The 16,959-nt window shown below is 47.5% G+C and overlaps 8 protein-coding genes across 8 annotated transcripts; 5 read left to right on the top strand and 3 right to left on the bottom strand.

Moving 5' to 3' along the window:
* Positions 1-247: 247 nt before the first annotated feature.
* FOXG_01350 (uncharacterized protein) lies at positions 248-694 on the top strand (the record flags this gene model as incomplete). The annotated part of the gene is made up of 1 exon (XM_018378169.1): positions 248-694. The coding sequence occupies one exon, from the start codon at positions 248-250 to the stop codon at positions 692-694; it is 447 nt and encodes a 148-aa protein (XP_018234028.1).
* Positions 695-1,763: 1,069 nt separating this feature from the next.
* Positions 1,764-3,732, top strand: FOXG_01349 (uncharacterized protein; the record flags this gene model as incomplete). The annotated part of the gene is made up of 2 exons (XM_018378168.1): positions 1,764-1,899; positions 1,966-3,732. 2 exons carry the CDS (start codon positions 1,764-1,766, stop codon positions 3,609-3,611), a joined length of 1,782 nt encoding a protein of 593 aa, XP_018234027.1. The 3' UTR covers positions 3,612-3,732.
* A 92-nt stretch (positions 3,733-3,824) lies between these two features.
* FOXG_01348 (uncharacterized protein) lies at positions 3,825-6,480 on the bottom strand. Its single transcript, XM_018378167.1, has one exon. It carries the CDS (start codon positions 6,330-6,332, stop codon positions 3,948-3,950), a length of 2,385 nt encoding a protein of 794 aa, XP_018234026.1. The 5' UTR covers positions 6,333-6,480; the 3' UTR covers positions 3,825-3,947.
* Positions 6,481-7,008: 528 nt separating this feature from the next.
* On the top strand, positions 7,009-10,757 carry FOXG_01347 (uncharacterized protein; the record flags this gene model as incomplete). Its single annotated transcript, XM_018378166.1, has 4 exons — positions 7,009-7,267; positions 7,314-7,502; positions 7,549-8,215; positions 8,267-10,757. The coding sequence occupies 4 exons, from the start codon at positions 7,009-7,011 to the stop codon at positions 10,755-10,757; spliced, it is 3,606 nt and encodes a 1,201-aa protein (XP_018234025.1).
* On the bottom strand, positions 10,660-11,621 carry FOXG_01346 (uncharacterized protein). Its single transcript, XM_018378165.1, has one exon. The coding sequence runs from the start codon at positions 11,433-11,435 to the stop codon at positions 10,815-10,817; it is 621 nt and encodes a 206-aa protein (XP_018234024.1). The 5' UTR covers positions 11,436-11,621; the 3' UTR covers positions 10,660-10,814.
* A 308-nt stretch (positions 11,622-11,929) lies between these two features.
* FOXG_18072 (uncharacterized protein) lies at positions 11,930-12,808 on the top strand. The gene has a single exon (XM_018398116.1). The coding sequence runs from the start codon at positions 12,062-12,064 to the stop codon at positions 12,722-12,724; it is 663 nt and encodes a 220-aa protein (XP_018234023.1). The 5' UTR covers positions 11,930-12,061; the 3' UTR covers positions 12,725-12,808.
* A 668-nt stretch (positions 12,809-13,476) lies between these two features.
* On the top strand, positions 13,477-15,906 carry FOXG_01345 (uncharacterized protein). Its single transcript, XM_018378164.1, has 3 exons — positions 13,477-13,704; positions 13,761-14,682; positions 14,756-15,906. Exons 2-3 carry the CDS (start codon positions 13,771-13,773, stop codon positions 15,581-15,583), a joined length of 1,740 nt encoding a protein of 579 aa, XP_018234022.1. The 5' UTR covers positions 13,477-13,704; positions 13,761-13,770; the 3' UTR covers positions 15,584-15,906.
* A 23-nt stretch (positions 15,907-15,929) lies between these two features.
* On the bottom strand, positions 15,930-16,959 carry FOXG_01344 (uncharacterized protein). The gene is made up of 2 exons (XM_018378163.1): positions 16,676-16,959; positions 15,930-16,627 (listed from the first exon to the last, which is right to left on the bottom strand). Exons 1-2 carry the CDS (start codon positions 16,885-16,887, stop codon positions 15,970-15,972), a joined length of 870 nt encoding a protein of 289 aa, XP_018234021.1. The 5' UTR covers positions 16,888-16,959; the 3' UTR covers positions 15,930-15,969.

Raw genomic sequence — 16,959 nt, 5'->3', positions numbered from 1 at the left:
TCAAGGTTGTAATTGGACCACGTATACCACGATTCGCATTATTGTATTTACAATACAGCCGGATTGTGCAGTCACATTACACAGCCACTACTGTTAATCATCTCACCTAGTAATTGGAGCCCAACATGGGCAGCATACAATTAGTCTTTAAATGGACGGTTGTTTGCCATTTCACCAAACTTCGAGATATCCCTCATTATCACCCGCAATAACCATCTTTGAACTTGTCCTGCATCTCATTCCCAGCATGGCCGAGGCTTTCGGCATTGCCGGCAGCGCTTTCGGAACAGTCTCCCTGGGGCTTCAGCTATTCACCGAGATATCTAAGTATCTAGATAGCGTTGAAGGCCGGGATGAAGATCTCAATCGCGCAAAGAATTATGCGCGAGACTTTCAATCGTCCTTAATCGCGCTGAGGACCTGGGCTTCTAATTCGGGGTTTAGTGATACAGACCTTGAAAGAGCGATCAACCAAGGCCAGGCCAATTGTGCGGGCGCCATCAACGATTTGTCAAAGATGGTTGCAGAATTGAAAGGTCAGGATCTGAAACCCAACAGTCGCACTTCGAAGGCCAGGACCCTTTATGTCAAACTCAAATATCCATTCAAAAAGCAAAACTTGGAGAACTTGGAGAAACAATTATTCAATGCAATCAGCGTTCTACAGTTCGCCCTAGATATTTTGCAAGTGTGAGAGAACTACTACCAGCCTCACTTTGGATAGATGCTAAGTCCAGCGATCAGGAAGAGTGGTTATGTTACCCAAATGTCCATCCAAGGTATACAACAGACTCTCTGCAATATACTTAGTCGACTTCCCGACCCCGATAGGTCAGATTGTAACAGTCTGATCCTTGATAGGGATGAAAATATCGCCCAAACGGCTTTCGACAGCACCGTATGCTTGCGAGATCCAACGTCCAACACGCCGGTGTCGGGAATTAAATCAACAAGATACCAAAATGGGAATGTCTGGACGATAAATTCCTTCTGCCTCTGCCGAAAGAAATATAAACGGCGCGAAAGGCGACAATGGGGTCCTTTCATTGTCGAAAATGAAATGAGCTTCACAGACTATCATTCACCTGGGTGCCCGCTTTCAACGCAGCAACCCCTTAAACAACAAACAAAGCGGACATTGAAATTTCCTATCCCTTTTATTGACAACCGCTGGAGAACCGGCAACCAATTTTCGCTTTTCCTTACAGCAGGTACCGGTGGGATGGGTTTCGGTCAAAGTCTTGCCTGGGTTGAAACGGTCGACAGAGACCAGTCCCCTTCCTTCAAGATTGTAGAAGTAGCGATGGCGATGGATCATCAATATCTCCCTAGGAATGGAGACAGTGAGGCATTCTTATTGTCATGTTACAGGCGACTCAAGTGGTGTTTTGCCAACAGAAGGGCGTCAATTACCGATGTGGACCGATCTGGTCGATCGATCGTCGATCGCATAACATCCAGATTCTGGGTATGTTGTTTCTATGCTTCCAACAGGACCTACACTGACTTTATCTCCACTAGATTCTCCTTTCGGGCGAACACTGTTTTCGTCATGAAGCTCTACAGGTCTTTTGTATGCTGGCCCCTTTCATCAATCCTGCCACACATCCAAAATCAAGAACAAGGTATGTCTTTATCAAATCTATAAACGCATGTATTCGGTGGAATGAATTTTACAGAAGCAAGATTATTAATCGCAAAAGCCATGTAGTTCACCACTTCTAGCGCAGCTTTGCCAAAATATGATAACTCTAAATTCCACAATGTCTGGCGAAGCGATCAGTTCTCTTCTGTCCAGGTGTGATGAGTCTGCAGGTCAAGATTGCACGTCTCCATTCTCTTACAACAGCCCTCAGCAGCAATTTGACTTAGTTAAAGACTTCCCAGAAATATCCAACTGTGAGTAGTTTGCTCTGACTTTCATGTTGCCAACATTGATTCTTTCATATTTTCTAACCTTGATAGATCTCGAATTTGGTCAGCTCAGTAGGCTCATCCTCATGGAAAATCAGGATAAGGTCAAAGACTTTCTAGAGAAATATCCATCATCCATCAATGAGATCAATTATCTTGGTCAGACGCCTGTACACATCGCGGTTCAGACTCAGAATGCGACGATCTTGAGAGTGCTTGTCAATCATGCAGATCGCAAGGTGCTAAACACTAAAGATAATAACGGTCATTATGCAATCGATCATGCGACCGACGCATTATTTCATGCTCGTAAACCTGGAAAAGAACCGGGATCGAAAGTATGTAACGGCTGCGAAGTCCTCAACGTACTACTCCACTCCGAATCGGCGATTTTCACAAATTCTGTCCAACGAGCCATGCAACTACCGTGGAGTCACAACATCCCTAGCTGCATAGAGAGCCAAAAGAATATCATCCGGTGTCTAGCCTTGCGAAGGAAGGAGCTGAGAACACTAGCACAGCGCGAGCTCACTCCAGCAGAAAGACAAAACTTGAAATTCTGCCAAGCTGGTATTCTAGATCAGAACGCGGCCCAGGCCCAGCGGCGCCTGGAGGCAAATAAATGCCATGTTCCGATGCATCTGAAAGTGTACGACAATGCTGAGAGTCCAGAGGATTCCAAATCAATCTACCTGCTTATCTCCCATGGCGAAGTTGCTGAATCTGCACTGCAAAGTGGCTTCCTTATGCCGATGACTTTATTTGATGACGTCTTTCGCTTGCTAGCGGAATGGCTGAGCTCTAGTCGTTACGGCCCTCGCCGTCAAGACTTCTTGTTCTCATCATATATCTGTTGGTTGGTTGATCATGGGGGGGATCTCCACTCCACTGTCCCGACTCTATGGGGCCGTACAACAGCAGCGCACTACTTCATGACCTACCTCGGCACGAGTAAATGGTCTTTTCAGCGTGGACATCGCGTCTCTCTGCCACCAAAAGTCTCAAGCATCATTTTTGAGGAAGATAATGTTGACGACTGCCGATGCCAATGTTCCCCAAAAGGATGCACGCCTTTGACAAAATTTCTAGCTGTCATAAATCGGAAACAGACTTGGGTTTTCAAGTTAAGGATTTCCGAAACCATAAATAGTGTCCTTAAACGCTTTGAATATCTGTGTGGTCTACTAGGCCATGTTGGCTACGACCTAGCCAAGGAACATTGGATTGATAGCGCGGCTGTGCGTCACTTTACGTTTTTGATCCTTGATCTTCGTCATACTTGTTGCTGCTTAGGTAATGCCTGTGGTGAGGAGGCCTCTGGTCCATTATCGACAGGAGATCGTCACGAGATTGAAGAAGAGGACACCTCGCGACTAGAGCTATTTGAACAACTCGTTACGGAGTTTGGAAGAGAGCGTGGTAATTATGCTGATCTGTTATCCTTTGCACGAGAGTATTGGGCTCCAAAAATGGAGGCTCTCGATCGAGAAATCAAGTCATATGTCCTGACAGAGACTCAACGACAGTCAGCTGAGGCAGCTGGAGTTGTATGGGAGTGTTATGGCCCAAAGCTTCCACCGTGTGGCGATAGCCTAACGGTAGAGACAGAGGAAGAAGAGGTGGTAAGTGAACTGGAGAAAGCTCTGAGGAAGTTAGATGAAATTGCTACAGATCCTGCAAGACCAAGCCTTGTATAGAAAAGGCTAGTAGTTGATAGCAATATCAATTATTGTAGAATTGGTTTTCTGCCTTGTTTTATACGAGGTAGAGCGGCGATTTATTATTTAATTAAAATGTATTAATATCTTATATAGGAAGGTAATATAAGAATTATATATAATACTAATAGTTATAAGTTAAAGAAAGGTCTAATATTTAAGTTTTAAAACTATAAATATACTTACTATTCAATTATAATAATTTCTTTTAGGGTTAAAATCTTGAATTTCTATTTATACCTATTTCCCAACCTTGGCCCCTTCCTTGCCTATCACATTCTTGATTACAATACAGCACGTCGTTTTATATCTTATCTAGTATCCTACTCCCATTTTCAGACTTGCCGGTACTGGCTCAACATCTTGGAAAACATATTTATACGCTTTCTGAAGATTATCACCCTCCTTTTGGCCTGCTAAATAAGCATCCAGCCTGTCCTTATGCAACTTTCCATACCCCTTCTTCACGTTATGTCCATCCCCAGGCTCAGAAACAACGTCTTGGATCCATGGCTCGGGATGTTTCCAAGCTGTATCACTACTATCAGGCGTTATACCATGGATTGTAGAAGTCTCTTGAGTCACAGTGTCGACTTCCGAATAGCTAGTCTGCGATCCGAACTGTGCACTGTTGTTGAGCCAATCTTCTAGAGGTGGCGGAGGACCTGGCGGTGGGCTGCGTAGTGTTGATGATCTGCTCTTGCCAGTGGGTATAGGGACATCCTGTGATGATAGTGTCTCGCGAGGAGCCAGGTCTAGAGATGGGGTTGGATTCGTGCCCCTGATGCTTCGTCCTCGTAGACGTGCTGGTTTAGGGGGCTTGTAGAATCGTCGGGACGGCCCGCATGGAGGTGGACCTTGGGCGTAACTTGATGTCTCTTCCACTTCCAGTGTTTCCCCATTACTGAAATGCCTGGCGCTCGGGAATGGATTGGGAGCTGTAGTGAAAGGGTCTGGTCTGGGGCGGACGTGTCGGCGAGAGTATTGACCAGTGTGTGGAGGGCGGTGCATCAAGATCTCGTTGTATGGAGAGTGCATTAGTCTATCCATGACAGCATCAGCTATCTGGTCAACCAAATCCTCAATCCGCGAGGTATCTGCTTTTTGATATGCCTGTTGCTGCTGTCTCTCAAACATACTGCGTTGAGAATTCCGTACGGGTTCAGAGGGATGTTGAGTATTGGTTCCGGGTCTGCTGGTAGTCCCCTCATCACCGCTTTCAGATCCTGAACCCCACGGATCAGGAGCTTCAGGATGCTTCCCTTTCCATGAAGGAGTCGGTGAGACACCTGGGAGCTTTACCGAAGCGCTTGATGCAGAGCGTACAGTTGAGACAGTGGCGTGGCGTGGCTGTGTACTGGATCGAGGTATCGAGAGCTGACCCTTCTCTGTCGGTAACATACTCCTCTCAGCATCTGCTTCATTCCGCGTCTCTATCAACCATCCCTGCCTCTCCTTTGATCCTATAGATTCTCCGTCTGTGACCAAATCGTGCAGGACTCGCTTCTTGGTTAGATTCACGATCTCGTCCATGCTCTGGATCATCTTCAATTTTGCGAGCCTTTCAAGATCTTCACTTTGCTTTACCTTTGCATCTCGTTCCGCAAGCTCAGCTCTCTTCTCCATTTCCACCTTCAATCTGACTTCCTTTTCAAGATTCACTGCAAACTCGTTGAATCTCTTTGATCTCTCTTCTTCCGCTTCACGTTCAGCCCGCAGTCTCTCCACGGCTGCTCTCTCAGCCTCTGCCATGGTTCGGGCATGTTCTGCTGCTCTTCTTTCCTGAGCTTGTCTTTCGGTCTCCATTCTCTCTTTTGCTGCCTTTTCTGCATCGAGCTTAGCTCTTTCGATTTCCTTCTTAGCTTCCTCTTGGGCGAGTCTCATGTCCTCCATTCTTCGGTGAAAAGCCTCCTCAGTTTCCTTTCGAATCTTGGCCTCTGCCTCCCTTTGCTCTTCAGCTGCTTTTGCCTTCGCCTCCATGGTTTTAATTTCATTAAGCTGTGCTAATAGAGCCATCTTCTCTGGATCTTCTCTCGGCGGAGAAGGAATTCTGGGTCGGGGGGTCGGGGGAGGAGATGATGCTACAGATAGACCTGTATGTATGCGAGGTTGAATGTTGTGAATCCTTGGTGCATAGGTTCCAAAAGGTACATGTTGGTTATATTGATGATGCTCTGGAGGAACATTGTGTCCGTATGGATAGACATTTGGTTGGGTGCCGTTGCCAGATACACCAACACCCTGCATGTTTGGGGCCGTAGGATATTGTACGTTGTAAGAGGGATATGACCTAGGATCATGCATTCCGTGCGTTCCATATCCTTCGGTTGGCTGATAGTTTGGATGCTGTGGTTGAGTTGGTGCTTGACCCGCACCTTGGTATGTATACTGATGTTGAACCAAGGGGTGACCACCTAGACCAGCGTTACTCCAGCCTTGAGACATATCCTTCGTATTGTGATGCTTTGGCAGATCTGTGTCACGAGCAGTTGACGATGTCGACGGATTCTCTGGGGCTGCAGAAGCTGAAGCACTATCGGATGGTTGAATCTCGTCTTCGTCGTCAAACCAATCACCAGAGTCATCACTGTAGTTCTGCTCGTTGTTTTCGGAAGAAACATCTGTCTCCACTGTTGTCCTCTTGCTCGAGGGACGCTGGTGTTTGAAACGGACTGGGCCTGATGGTCTTTGTTTGAGCATGATATTGGACAATCCTCCCAGGAGCTTGCACTAAAGATTGGGACAACTTGACAGTAGAATAGCGGTGTGATCTAGCAAGTTAACTAGTGGAATGAGATGGAGAAAGATGTTGTTGGATAGAAAGAAGGTAGCGCAGAGTTGCCTTCAGAGATTCCTCTAAGACCTCAGGGCAAGCTGGGAAGGTTGCAGCGGCAAGGCAGTTTCAACCCCCCTGGATGGTCTCACAATGGATCTTTGTCCTGTTCGGGCGTTTCTTGGCGTGCGGCTGAGTATGCACCAAGTAAGCATTGCAGAATGGCCTGCCTTTTGAGCGTGTCAGAAGACTTCAGAGCGTAATTCCAAGAGACGAAAAAGCTTGGACAGCTCTAGGTTAATTTAGAATAGATTTTGATGAGCTCAGTGAGCTTTTTGGTTAGATTGTTTCCGACCCTTAATTCAGAGTCTCAAGTTTTCTGCCTTTTAAGCGCCGGGGTTTCCGGCCCCCACGTTTGGCCTCCCAGGCCTCCGATACCAGAGCAGGGATCTCTATAACCGACAGACTTAGTGCTTATGCCTATGTCTCAGCCTGATTCCAATCACACAATTGTTCTTGCAACCGAGGCAGAGACAGATAGATGAGTCAAAAGATCTTCTATGCTTCCAATATCCAAAGATTGATGGTTGACAGACGTACGAAATGGCATCAACAATATCTGGAGGGTCAAAGCCTGACATTTCAGCCCAGAATCATGCATCGGGATGTCAGTATCTGGGCCCTGGAGATGGAGACCAAAACGTGGTGAGCAGTAATGGCGTTCAGTTCAACGATCGTAGCGATCACCGACAGTACACTACATTTGCACTCAACCTGCAAACAGATGTTCAAGGAATCCCATCTGTCTGGAATCTGGCTCAAGCCCTGAGAGCATCCAAGACTGAGCCGAATGAGCCAACCGGTAAGTTATACAAAGGCAGTACAGGATATGCACTAACATTCTGAAGCAACCGTCTTGATTGACTGGTTGATGCGCCAGGCTGAATGCTCACCTCTGGACGTTAATCGTCAGCACCTTGAAATTGTTAACCAGGCGACACCGGACACTGGTAAATGGATACTTGATAACCAGGAGATACAACAGTGGCAGGACCCTTCTATCACGTCTCATCGCTGTCTTGGAATCTACGGGATTCGTGAGTTATACCATAAAGCTAATAAACCATGGGACTCATGCTAAAGACGCTGTTGTGAAGTGGGATCCGGAAAGACAGTGCTTATGTTCGTTCCCATCTACTCGCTACCAAAGCCCAAGCTTACAACTCAGGTCGCTCATAATAGATGCCATAAAAGCTGAGATCAAAGAGAAGAGTGATACTGCTTGCATCTACTTCTACTTTCATGAGGGAGATGATAAGTCGCCTCCAGCTGCCCGAATATGGTCAACGTTGCTTCTCCAACTTCTACAACATCAAGGGACTACAGATCTCGCTCAAGATCTGAAATACAAGTATAACAACTCATTTCGTGGTACAGCTCCCATTCACCCAATAGAATACTTCAATTTGTTCAAAGCGCAGGCCTCGAAGTTTAAAATAGTCTACCTGATTATTGATGCTTTGGACAGCTGCACAAATAGTGAGGGAGAAAGAACTCGGCAGAGAATGCAAGAAGCGCTTAGAAAGTTGCCGCAGAATGTTCGAGTTCTCTTTACTTCGAGAAGTGACTCCCTTATACGCGACCTTGGAATTAGTCAACGACTACATATAACACCACATGAGAGCGATATAAGAAGATATGTCGCAGACCAGATCAACAGGGACTTGGAACTTCATCGAGTATTGGCAGATGCAGCTTACCAAGATGAAGTGATTACCAGGGTTACTGAGCTGACTTTGAAGAGTGGAATGTAAGTTAGGGAGATATTACCCATTCGAATATGAAGACTAAGCAACCCTAGGTTCCTTCTAGCCAAGCTTCACCTACATGACCTCAGTAACCAGGGTACCTTGACAGATATCAAAGAGGCCCTTAAACAACTACCTGCTTCGTCATCACGCGCCTTTGAAGCATCTATTCGAAGGATTCTTTCCAGTGACAACACCTTCGAAACCGAACTAGCCAAGCACGTTTTTACTTGGGCGGTAAATGCTAAAGTTGGCCTGACCGTGGATCAGGTCCGTGATAGCTTCGCCATACAGAAAAGTCAGGGAACTCAATACCAAGACTCACGGCCACCGAGAGATGCAATTCTGTCTTCCTGTGCTGGCTTGATAGTGGAAGATCACGAAACAAAGACTTTAAGACTTGTGCACGAGTCACTGAAGAATCACCTACAGAGACATGAAGTCTTCTATAAGCACCCGGACTTGACAATAGCCAAAATATGCTTAACGTCTCTTTTGCTGAAAGGGTCTGGTCCGTTGCACAGCCCACTTCTCGTCTACTCTGCAACTTATTGGTGTTCCCACATTTGCAAGCCCTTCGACTCAGAGTTGCAGAAACTGGTAAAGAGATTCTTGTCAGACAGTGTCAGTCTGTCCAGAGCATTCGGGTTGATTCCAGGAGTCTCGGGCGGCGACTTTGACGGGATGACCGGGTTACACGCGGCGGTATACTTCAATCGCCTCACATGGATCAAACGCCTTCTGAAGTCTGGCATAGACATCAATTCTCGATCCTCAAACGGTCAAACGGCTTTGCACTGGGCGGCAATACTTGGCAGACACAAGCTTCTAACCTACTTGGTCCAAAAGTCTGCAGACACCAACATTCAGGACAAGTCTGGTGATACATCTTTGCACAAGTTACTCATGGGACCTACCACTGAGGGCTTACGAGCTGTCCGTTCTCTTATTCGTGGAGGAGCTAGGATCGATCTCAAAGGGAGCAAGGGGCTAACGCCTTTATCATCTGCTATTCGTTATGGCCCGACTTCGATAGCTCTTCTGCTGATCAAAAGTCAGAAAGATGTTAACGTTGAGGTTACAGCAGGATGGACTTCGCTGAGGGAGGTCTTTTATCATGCTCACGAGATGATTCATAAGTTGAGCCATAATAATAGCTCTTCTGATGACGGATGGACGCCTCTCAGAGACGCAGTGAGGAATCACGTCTACTGCCTGATACACTTTCTCCTGAACAGAGGTGTGGATCTCAATCGCCCTACGAGTGATGGGTGGCTACCAGTGCTCCATATCGTTAAAGGTGGAAGCTCAGTAGTCCTCCAACGTTTGCTAGAGCGGCAACCAAACCCAGCTGATGCCAATCAACGAGATGTAAAAGACGGGAAATCTGCTCTTCATTGGGCTTTTTATTACAAACAACACTCTGCGATCAGATTGTTGATAGAGCACGGAGCAAATGTGAACGAAAAGGACCCTGAGGGATGGACACCGCTCATCCAGGCTATTTGTGAGAAGAACGAGGACTTGGTCTGGCTACTAATCAAAAAAGGCGCCCAGGTCGATCAGAAGGATGCAAAGGGGTGGCTACCTCTGCACTATGCCATTGAGTTCAGGAGCACTGGCGTAGTCTGGCTTTTGATATTGAATGGAGCCGATGTGAAGCTCAGGCACATCAACATCCCCAATGTTCTTGATCTGGCACTGCAAAAGGCTGAATATTCTTTTGCATGGTTGCTCTGTCAGCATGGGGCCGATATCAATGAGGTGGATGAGAAAGGCATGACTAGATTGCATCGAGCTTCTTATAGCGGACGGGTGAAGGACGTGGAGTTCCTCCTTACTAATGGCGTCGAGCCTGGGATGAAGGATACGGCTGGATTCACTGCACTCCACTATGCAGTGCTGGGAGGCTCGGAGGCGGTAGTGAGGCTTCTTGCATCAAGATGTTCTCTGAGGGAGGTCATTGACGAGCCTGATTTTAAGGGTAACACAGCGTTAATACTCGCAACCTTACGACGAAATAAGCCCATGGTGCGAGCTCTCGTTGACAATGGGGCATCTCTCGAACTTCAAGATTCAGCTGGCGTGACGGCACTCCATCATGCTGCCAGGCTAGGTTTTGAAGGTGGCGTCAAATTGATCATCAATCAATCTCTGGATATTAACATGCCAGACAAACAAGGTTACACGGCTGTCCATCATGCAGTCAACAGCACCGAGGCGAGCAGCCACACGATTAGGCTGCTCAAGGAAGCAGGAGCGGACTTGGACGTACAGGATCATGCTGGGCTCACGCCGTTGATGTTAGCAGTTCATCTCGGAATGTTCCCTGAGGCGCGACAGCTTTTGTCCGAGGGAGCCGACCGCCATGTAAGGAATGCACAGGGTTGGTCAGCGATCGATGTGCTTAAATCTCCAGGGCACCAGAGTAAGAAACATAATCAGATCAGAGTTTGGCTTGAGGAATCATCCTCAAACTCTTCTTTTGAAGGTTCGAATTCCGGATATGGACTGTATGGCGATGACTATTATGATGAATTATAGAAGTTCCTAACACAATTCTCATCACTTGTATACCAGACTTTCATCTTGATAAATGGATCATGTTTGCGTAAAATTGAACGTTCCGCCATGGAAGTTCCCGTTAACCTGCGTGGCCGTGTTGCTTGCAATGTTCTGATCTCCCTTTCCTGTATGAACATACTGCTTCCCAATCCCAGTGTTATTCAGCACCATCGATGGCCCCTTACCCGCACTTCTATCCCTTCCCACGCCCATCAACTCTTTAATCTGATCTCTCGTAGCAGCCTTGACAACATGATTCAGCGTGAGAACCTGCAGATCCCCAAGGATCCCCTCAACCAGCATATTGGCTTTGTCAACCTGAGGAAAAGACTTCACAGCCCTAAGATATCTATGCGTTCGTGTCGCTCCACTTGGGGGCACCATGGCCTCGAAGATATGATGGAGCTGCGTTGCTTTGTCGCTACATGCTTGCAGAACGGCTTCAAGGGCAGCGTAGGATTGTGGTGGATGAGAGTCTTTTTGGATGCCGTGAGCGGCTATCGTGAGGCTCTCTTGTATGAGGGGGAGGCGAGACGCTGCATCTCGAAGTGATGGGGGTAGACCCGAAGAGTCCTTGGCGGTCTTGTAAAGAGTGATCGTAGCCTCGATAACAGTGATGGCACCGGAAATGACGCCCAGAACCTCTGCTCCCGACATGGTAGTATCTCAGCTGCTTTAATCCCTCAGATGAGTCTATGATGCGGAGGGGTGCTGTGACTGGGGTGAATGAATGCTTAACCTTGTCTAGCAGCAGTGATTTACAACCTGGCTAGGCTGTGACTGTAAGGCTTTTTGCCGAGGGTTGAAAACCTCTGTAAATCCCAAAACACAATAGGATTATGCCTTGTCCTTTTTTGTTTTGGCGTTGTGCCCGAGCGGGGGTATTTATGCAGTCAGCATGCAACCCCCTCGTCACGCATGCAGCCATCTGCAGAGGGCAAGAAAACTCCATACCTGTCAAAAACAAGTAGTCAAAAGATCGTCTAAACTTATCCTAAAATTACCGAACCTTTTATGTCGTTTAGGATTGAGTTCCTGCCTTGAGAGTCAGCGACTCGGGGATAGCACCTAATCCTTGCGCCGAGCGCTTATGCCGCCAAGTCTTATGCGGTGGCTGAGCTGCAGAGGTTTCCTTTTATTGAGGTCAAGTATGAATGTCACTTCGTCGGCAATCTCCCATCTGAAAATCCATCGAGATTACTTTTCAAGTTCCAATAGCCCAACTATCAGCAATCCTACGTATCAATAAATTTCACCCCAGATAACAAGCGGCTCAACCGAAAATGTCAAACCCAGAAGTTAGCAAGCAGCAAGCCCTGAGGGCTCTTGAGACGACAATTTTCGTGCTTGGTCAGGCGATAGAATCATGTTGCATAGCCGAAAGTGCTCCGGATATCCCCAAAGCCTTCTCGATAGTGGCAAAGCATCTCCCAATTGTAGAGCAAGTTTTCAGCTCAGCACGAAATCACTTAAAGTCAAGCAAGGAGGAAACAGAACAACTGAAAGAGCTATACCCGGTCGTAAAGCATGTCTCAGACGAGGGCTGTGGACAATTACGATCCATTGAGAATCTTTTTGACACAGTTACACAAGATGGAGAGAAGATGGAGCGCTATACCTCGGCGGTCAAGAGTGGCGATGGGAAGAAAGTCGAGACGATCATGGTAGAGCTACTCACCAACGCAAGCCTCGTGGCAGTGGATCCTCTTGTAAGCCAAGACAACATCGAGACTTTGCAGCGGGCCCTAGAAGAAGTGAAGAAACTCCCCCCTTCCCTGGAGGAAGATCGCAGCGCTGGAGTGGTATTGAACAATAGCGGATCGGGCAATCAGTTTTATCACGGTGGAAGGGGGAATCAAAATCATTGCTCAGGCGGATTTCAGGTAAATGGGGATAATCAGAACGCCAGGTACACGTACGCGGAAAAGCCCAGGGCAGATGAGTAATAGTACGATTAGTTGCCAGAAGAAGTGATCTACAAAATCATACAGTTCAATTTTCATGTTGCACTACGCTAAACGGGTTGAAGGCAGGCTAGTTCGATGTGCATAACCCTCCATCCTTAAACAGATGCACAGCATCTTGAGGCCCTTCATGATAGTGCAGCTACTATGTAGATGGTTGCTGGCCATAAGATTAAACTTTGGGCATTCAGCGCAGATAATAAGGACACGATAGTGATGGTGCAGTACCTCACTCCTTACAAAGATGTTCTAGTCCGCTAGGCCCTCCATGTTGGAGGATGAGCATTCAAAAACGTCGAAGTGATGCGGAGCAAAACGCAGTACCATCTTGAATGGCTCTTTCTGTGTTTTGAAGTTACCCATCTTCGGATGGGCTTCGTTTGGTCGACCCTCCGTCTCATGTATATGTCAAGTAGGATCTCAACCAGAATCAGAATCCAGGTTTGATACTATCTTTGTTATACGACTTTTCTGTTAACTTTCTAATCTCGAACAATGTGTTAGAAGGTGAATACCTGTATTCTGACATAAGAAACCAACATCCCTAGGTAATGGCCTCTTTAAGCAGTTTCTATGGGCGTCTCACAAAGTAGGTATCGACAGATCTCCTAAACTGGCTCAGGCCACCCTTATCTGTGCTTGGCACTGCCAGCTAGAATCCCGTCGCCGCGTGATACCATCGCCTCATCCCAAGTCTTAGGATCACGTGAGCCTTCTCTTCAACAACAGACTTCCTTCTTTCTCCGTATCGCGACTCAAACAAAGCGCCTCTCGTCTTTACTCCTCTGTAACACCAGTTCGATATCGCGCAAACCGCTTACAACACCGCGACCGCCTCAGAAGTGACGGCAACTTTGATACGCCGATAGCCTGACACTCAAGGCCATTCTTACAACCTTTTCTCCCTTCGTATTCCAAAAAGCGACAGCTCAGTGATGAGCCCAATTTCAACAGACTGAGACGTGAGTGTGCTCACCCCTCTCGCATCTTCGCGCTTGCTAACGTCACTCATCACCAGCATCGCCATCATGCCTCGAGAGCCACCTCCATGGAAAGGTGCGCGCACCATCATCAAAGGGAAGAAAGCTTCTGTCGTGGGTGAAGAAGGTGCTGTCATCGCAAATACAGTCGGAAATCTTCACGGTGGCGGTTACTTCAATGGTAACCGGCATCCCAAAGGCGAATGGATCATCACCAGCATCCTGAACCGCGGCACACTCCTTTGGGATAGAGACTACTTTCAGCCACTCGAGCACCGATATCAATCGATACATGAGCACTACTCTGAAGATTCCGGTGATTGTTCGACTCCACAACGTTTACTGGTCGGTTACTCTGCGTATACGCTGGAACCGGTTCTCGCGAGCGCAGATGCCGCGCGTCTCGACATGTACTCGGATGTTGATGATCTTTCTGGTTTAGAACTCGAAGTCCCCTCTGAAGGGACCCTCTCGCCATCGGAGGTCATTCTTCATCATGCTCTTACTGTACCCGGAAATCTTCGTGCGGTGAAACAACTATTGATTGAAAAGAGCTGGGAGATCGCGTTTGCTGATGGAGATATCACTGTTGAAGACGCGAAGAACATGGCTCTTGAATCAGCTCGGTCGCTCTTTAATGAACAAGCTCCTGTTGTCGTGGCTCGCATCAAGCCACCAACCATTACGCAAGTTCCCTACCGAAAGACGCCCAACCTCGAACAATGCGTCAAACCTGATCGACCCCATGGACCCGGAAATCGCCGCTTTCGAGAAATCCTCCCCATCATCTTACCACACCTTCACATCAACTATGAACGTGCGACATTTCTTTACCATGCTCCTTACATCTCTAACATGAGATACCCACCTAGACTTTACTCAGATCTCGCCGCTTTCGCCAACGCTCATGTCAATGACAAGTTCAACGCCACGGCAATGCTCCTCGCTGCTCAACTTTGGGTCAGCATTGTGGACAGCCCTACCAAGCTTCTGGAACCTCATGTCAAGGAGCCAGTTCCTGACGTTTCGCTAGCCGTGTTCCTACTTCGAACACTGGCTGAAGATTCACGAGAATCTTCAGTGTATCGCCTTCGCTCACCCTTTTCGAGTGATACAACGCATGTACATCAATGATATTCTGACACACGATGGTCGTGCTTTCCTCATCGATGAGTCCGCCATCGATTCAGGCCGAGTGCGCGATCTTACTTACGAGGCTAAGGCGATTGATCCCAGGATTCTTGTCGATGAACGCATGGACTTTTTTCCCTTCATGATCAATGGGACCAAGATGGTGCTCCCGCAGAACTTATCTGGCTTTTTTCGCCCTTCTCCGACTGAACTGGCGTTGCTTGGAATGCCAGATCTTCGAATCCTGAGCCATCCATCACTATCGACCACGGACAGCGTCAAGATCGAAATCGCGATCCCCAAAGCTATTGCTCAGGCCACCTTCTGCACAGAAATCATGTGCGACTACTCCTTCATTGATTCTTTCGGTACGAACGGTGCGACATCTCTGTTCGGAAGTAGCTCGAAGTCCGGCACTATCTGGACACATGAGTTTCAGATGTATACACACTGGTCAGGTCTTTCAATGGAAGCGTACATCAAGCCAGATATGATTGATGTTTGGCCTCAAGTTCTTGATCGACGCATGGCCTGGCTTCAGAACCTTGGCGTTCTAGGGAAAGTTCGAGTTCGGACAGGCGAGGACGATTTGCCTAGCTATTATGGCATGCCATCGGAGAACGAAAGCTGCAATATCGATGATGCAGCTATGGAGAAGATGGTAGACCGCGCACTGGAGGATCCCAGGAACTGGCTGGCGGATGGAGCTGAAAGGCACCTGGAATGCTGATCCGTTCTTCAGAAGATTAATAAGGAACTCCGAATAACACGGAAGGCGATACTGCGATTCAGCAGTGTTGTTTGCAATTTTGGCAGTATGGATGGGGATTATCTTAGGCTTGGGGAAATAACGAGGACATGTGACGATTCAAAACGGTGAAAAGAAATGATTGAAGAGAACCGTGGTTGTGCGAATAGTGGACGCGACAGGAAATGAATGGCGTCATGTTGATTGAGGCTGGCAATCTGGTAGCGATGTCGATATGTACTACAATCTAGCTATCAAAATGGATGAGATACAATGCATCAAGATTGTACCTTGTTCACATCAGGTAATCATTAATGAGTTTTGAAGATGAACGATGAATAGTCTATTTGCGCTCTATAAAGTTTGTATCAGAAGATGGAGTTATCTCCACACGAGAAAACTCCTCCAATTCCATCCTTGTTATTAGCAAAGAGATCCAGCAGCTCAGTGATAGCCGCCCATAATCCACCCGCATTCATGAACAGCGTAAGTGCTATCATGACAACATTTCCTACCGTGAGCAAACCTTTCTGCCACGTTGAGAAATAAAGGCCCTTGTTAAGATGCAGCCAGAAAATGGCCGCAAATCCATAAGTAAACCACGGAATCGTCGTAGCAGCCGTAATCGACAAAATCGAGTCAAAGATAGGAATGACGTTCGAGATGACAAAGATCAGAACCCAAAATCCTGTGACCGACAAGATCCATGTCACCCAAGACTTGATGCTGTTGTCTGTGACTTGGTGCGTTGCGCGCATTTGTCGCATCGCGGTAACGTAGACGTATTTGCAGCCCGTGTGGCCGATTGAGAGGGCTGTTGCTACGACGGCTGGGAGGATGATTCCGTAGGCGACCTTTGCGGGAATGGAGGAAGCGGCGGAGAGGACGGGGGATGTTGTGAGATCGCCGGCGAGACAGTAGAGGGCGACGGCCATGGCAATGTAGAAGAGGGTGCTGACGATTTCGAGGACTGCGAGGGCGAAGCGGAAGTCTTTTGCGGGATCTCGCATTTCGGCCATGTATGAGCTGATTATTGTTAGCTTCGCTCCATTGGTCTCGAAGAGGTGAACTTACGGGAATGTGAATGTGCCAGCGTATGAGAATACAACTCTCAAGCACGCATTAAGACCATCGCGAAACGTAGGGTTTCCAACAACCTTGATCTCCTTATGCCAACCCTCCGGCGCAGTCGCAGGTCCCGAAACCGCCAAGCTGATCAAAACGATCAAACAAGCCGCCACAACACTAACAGCATTGGGAATTCCCGCCTTTGAAACAAACTTCATCGTTCGCGGTATCGACAAAAGATAACACGCGATAACCGCCACGAGAATCAGATACAGTAACGTCGCATGACT

The sequence above is a fragment of the Fusarium oxysporum genome, chromosome 1 (genome assembly GCF_000149955.1).
Source record: "Fusarium oxysporum f. sp. lycopersici 4287 chromosome 1, whole genome shotgun sequence".
NCBI lineage: Eukaryota > Fungi > Ascomycota > Sordariomycetes > Hypocreales > Nectriaceae > Fusarium > Fusarium oxysporum.
The sequence above is the reverse complement of the archived record's forward strand: the minus strand, read 5'-3'. Positions and strand labels throughout refer to the sequence as shown.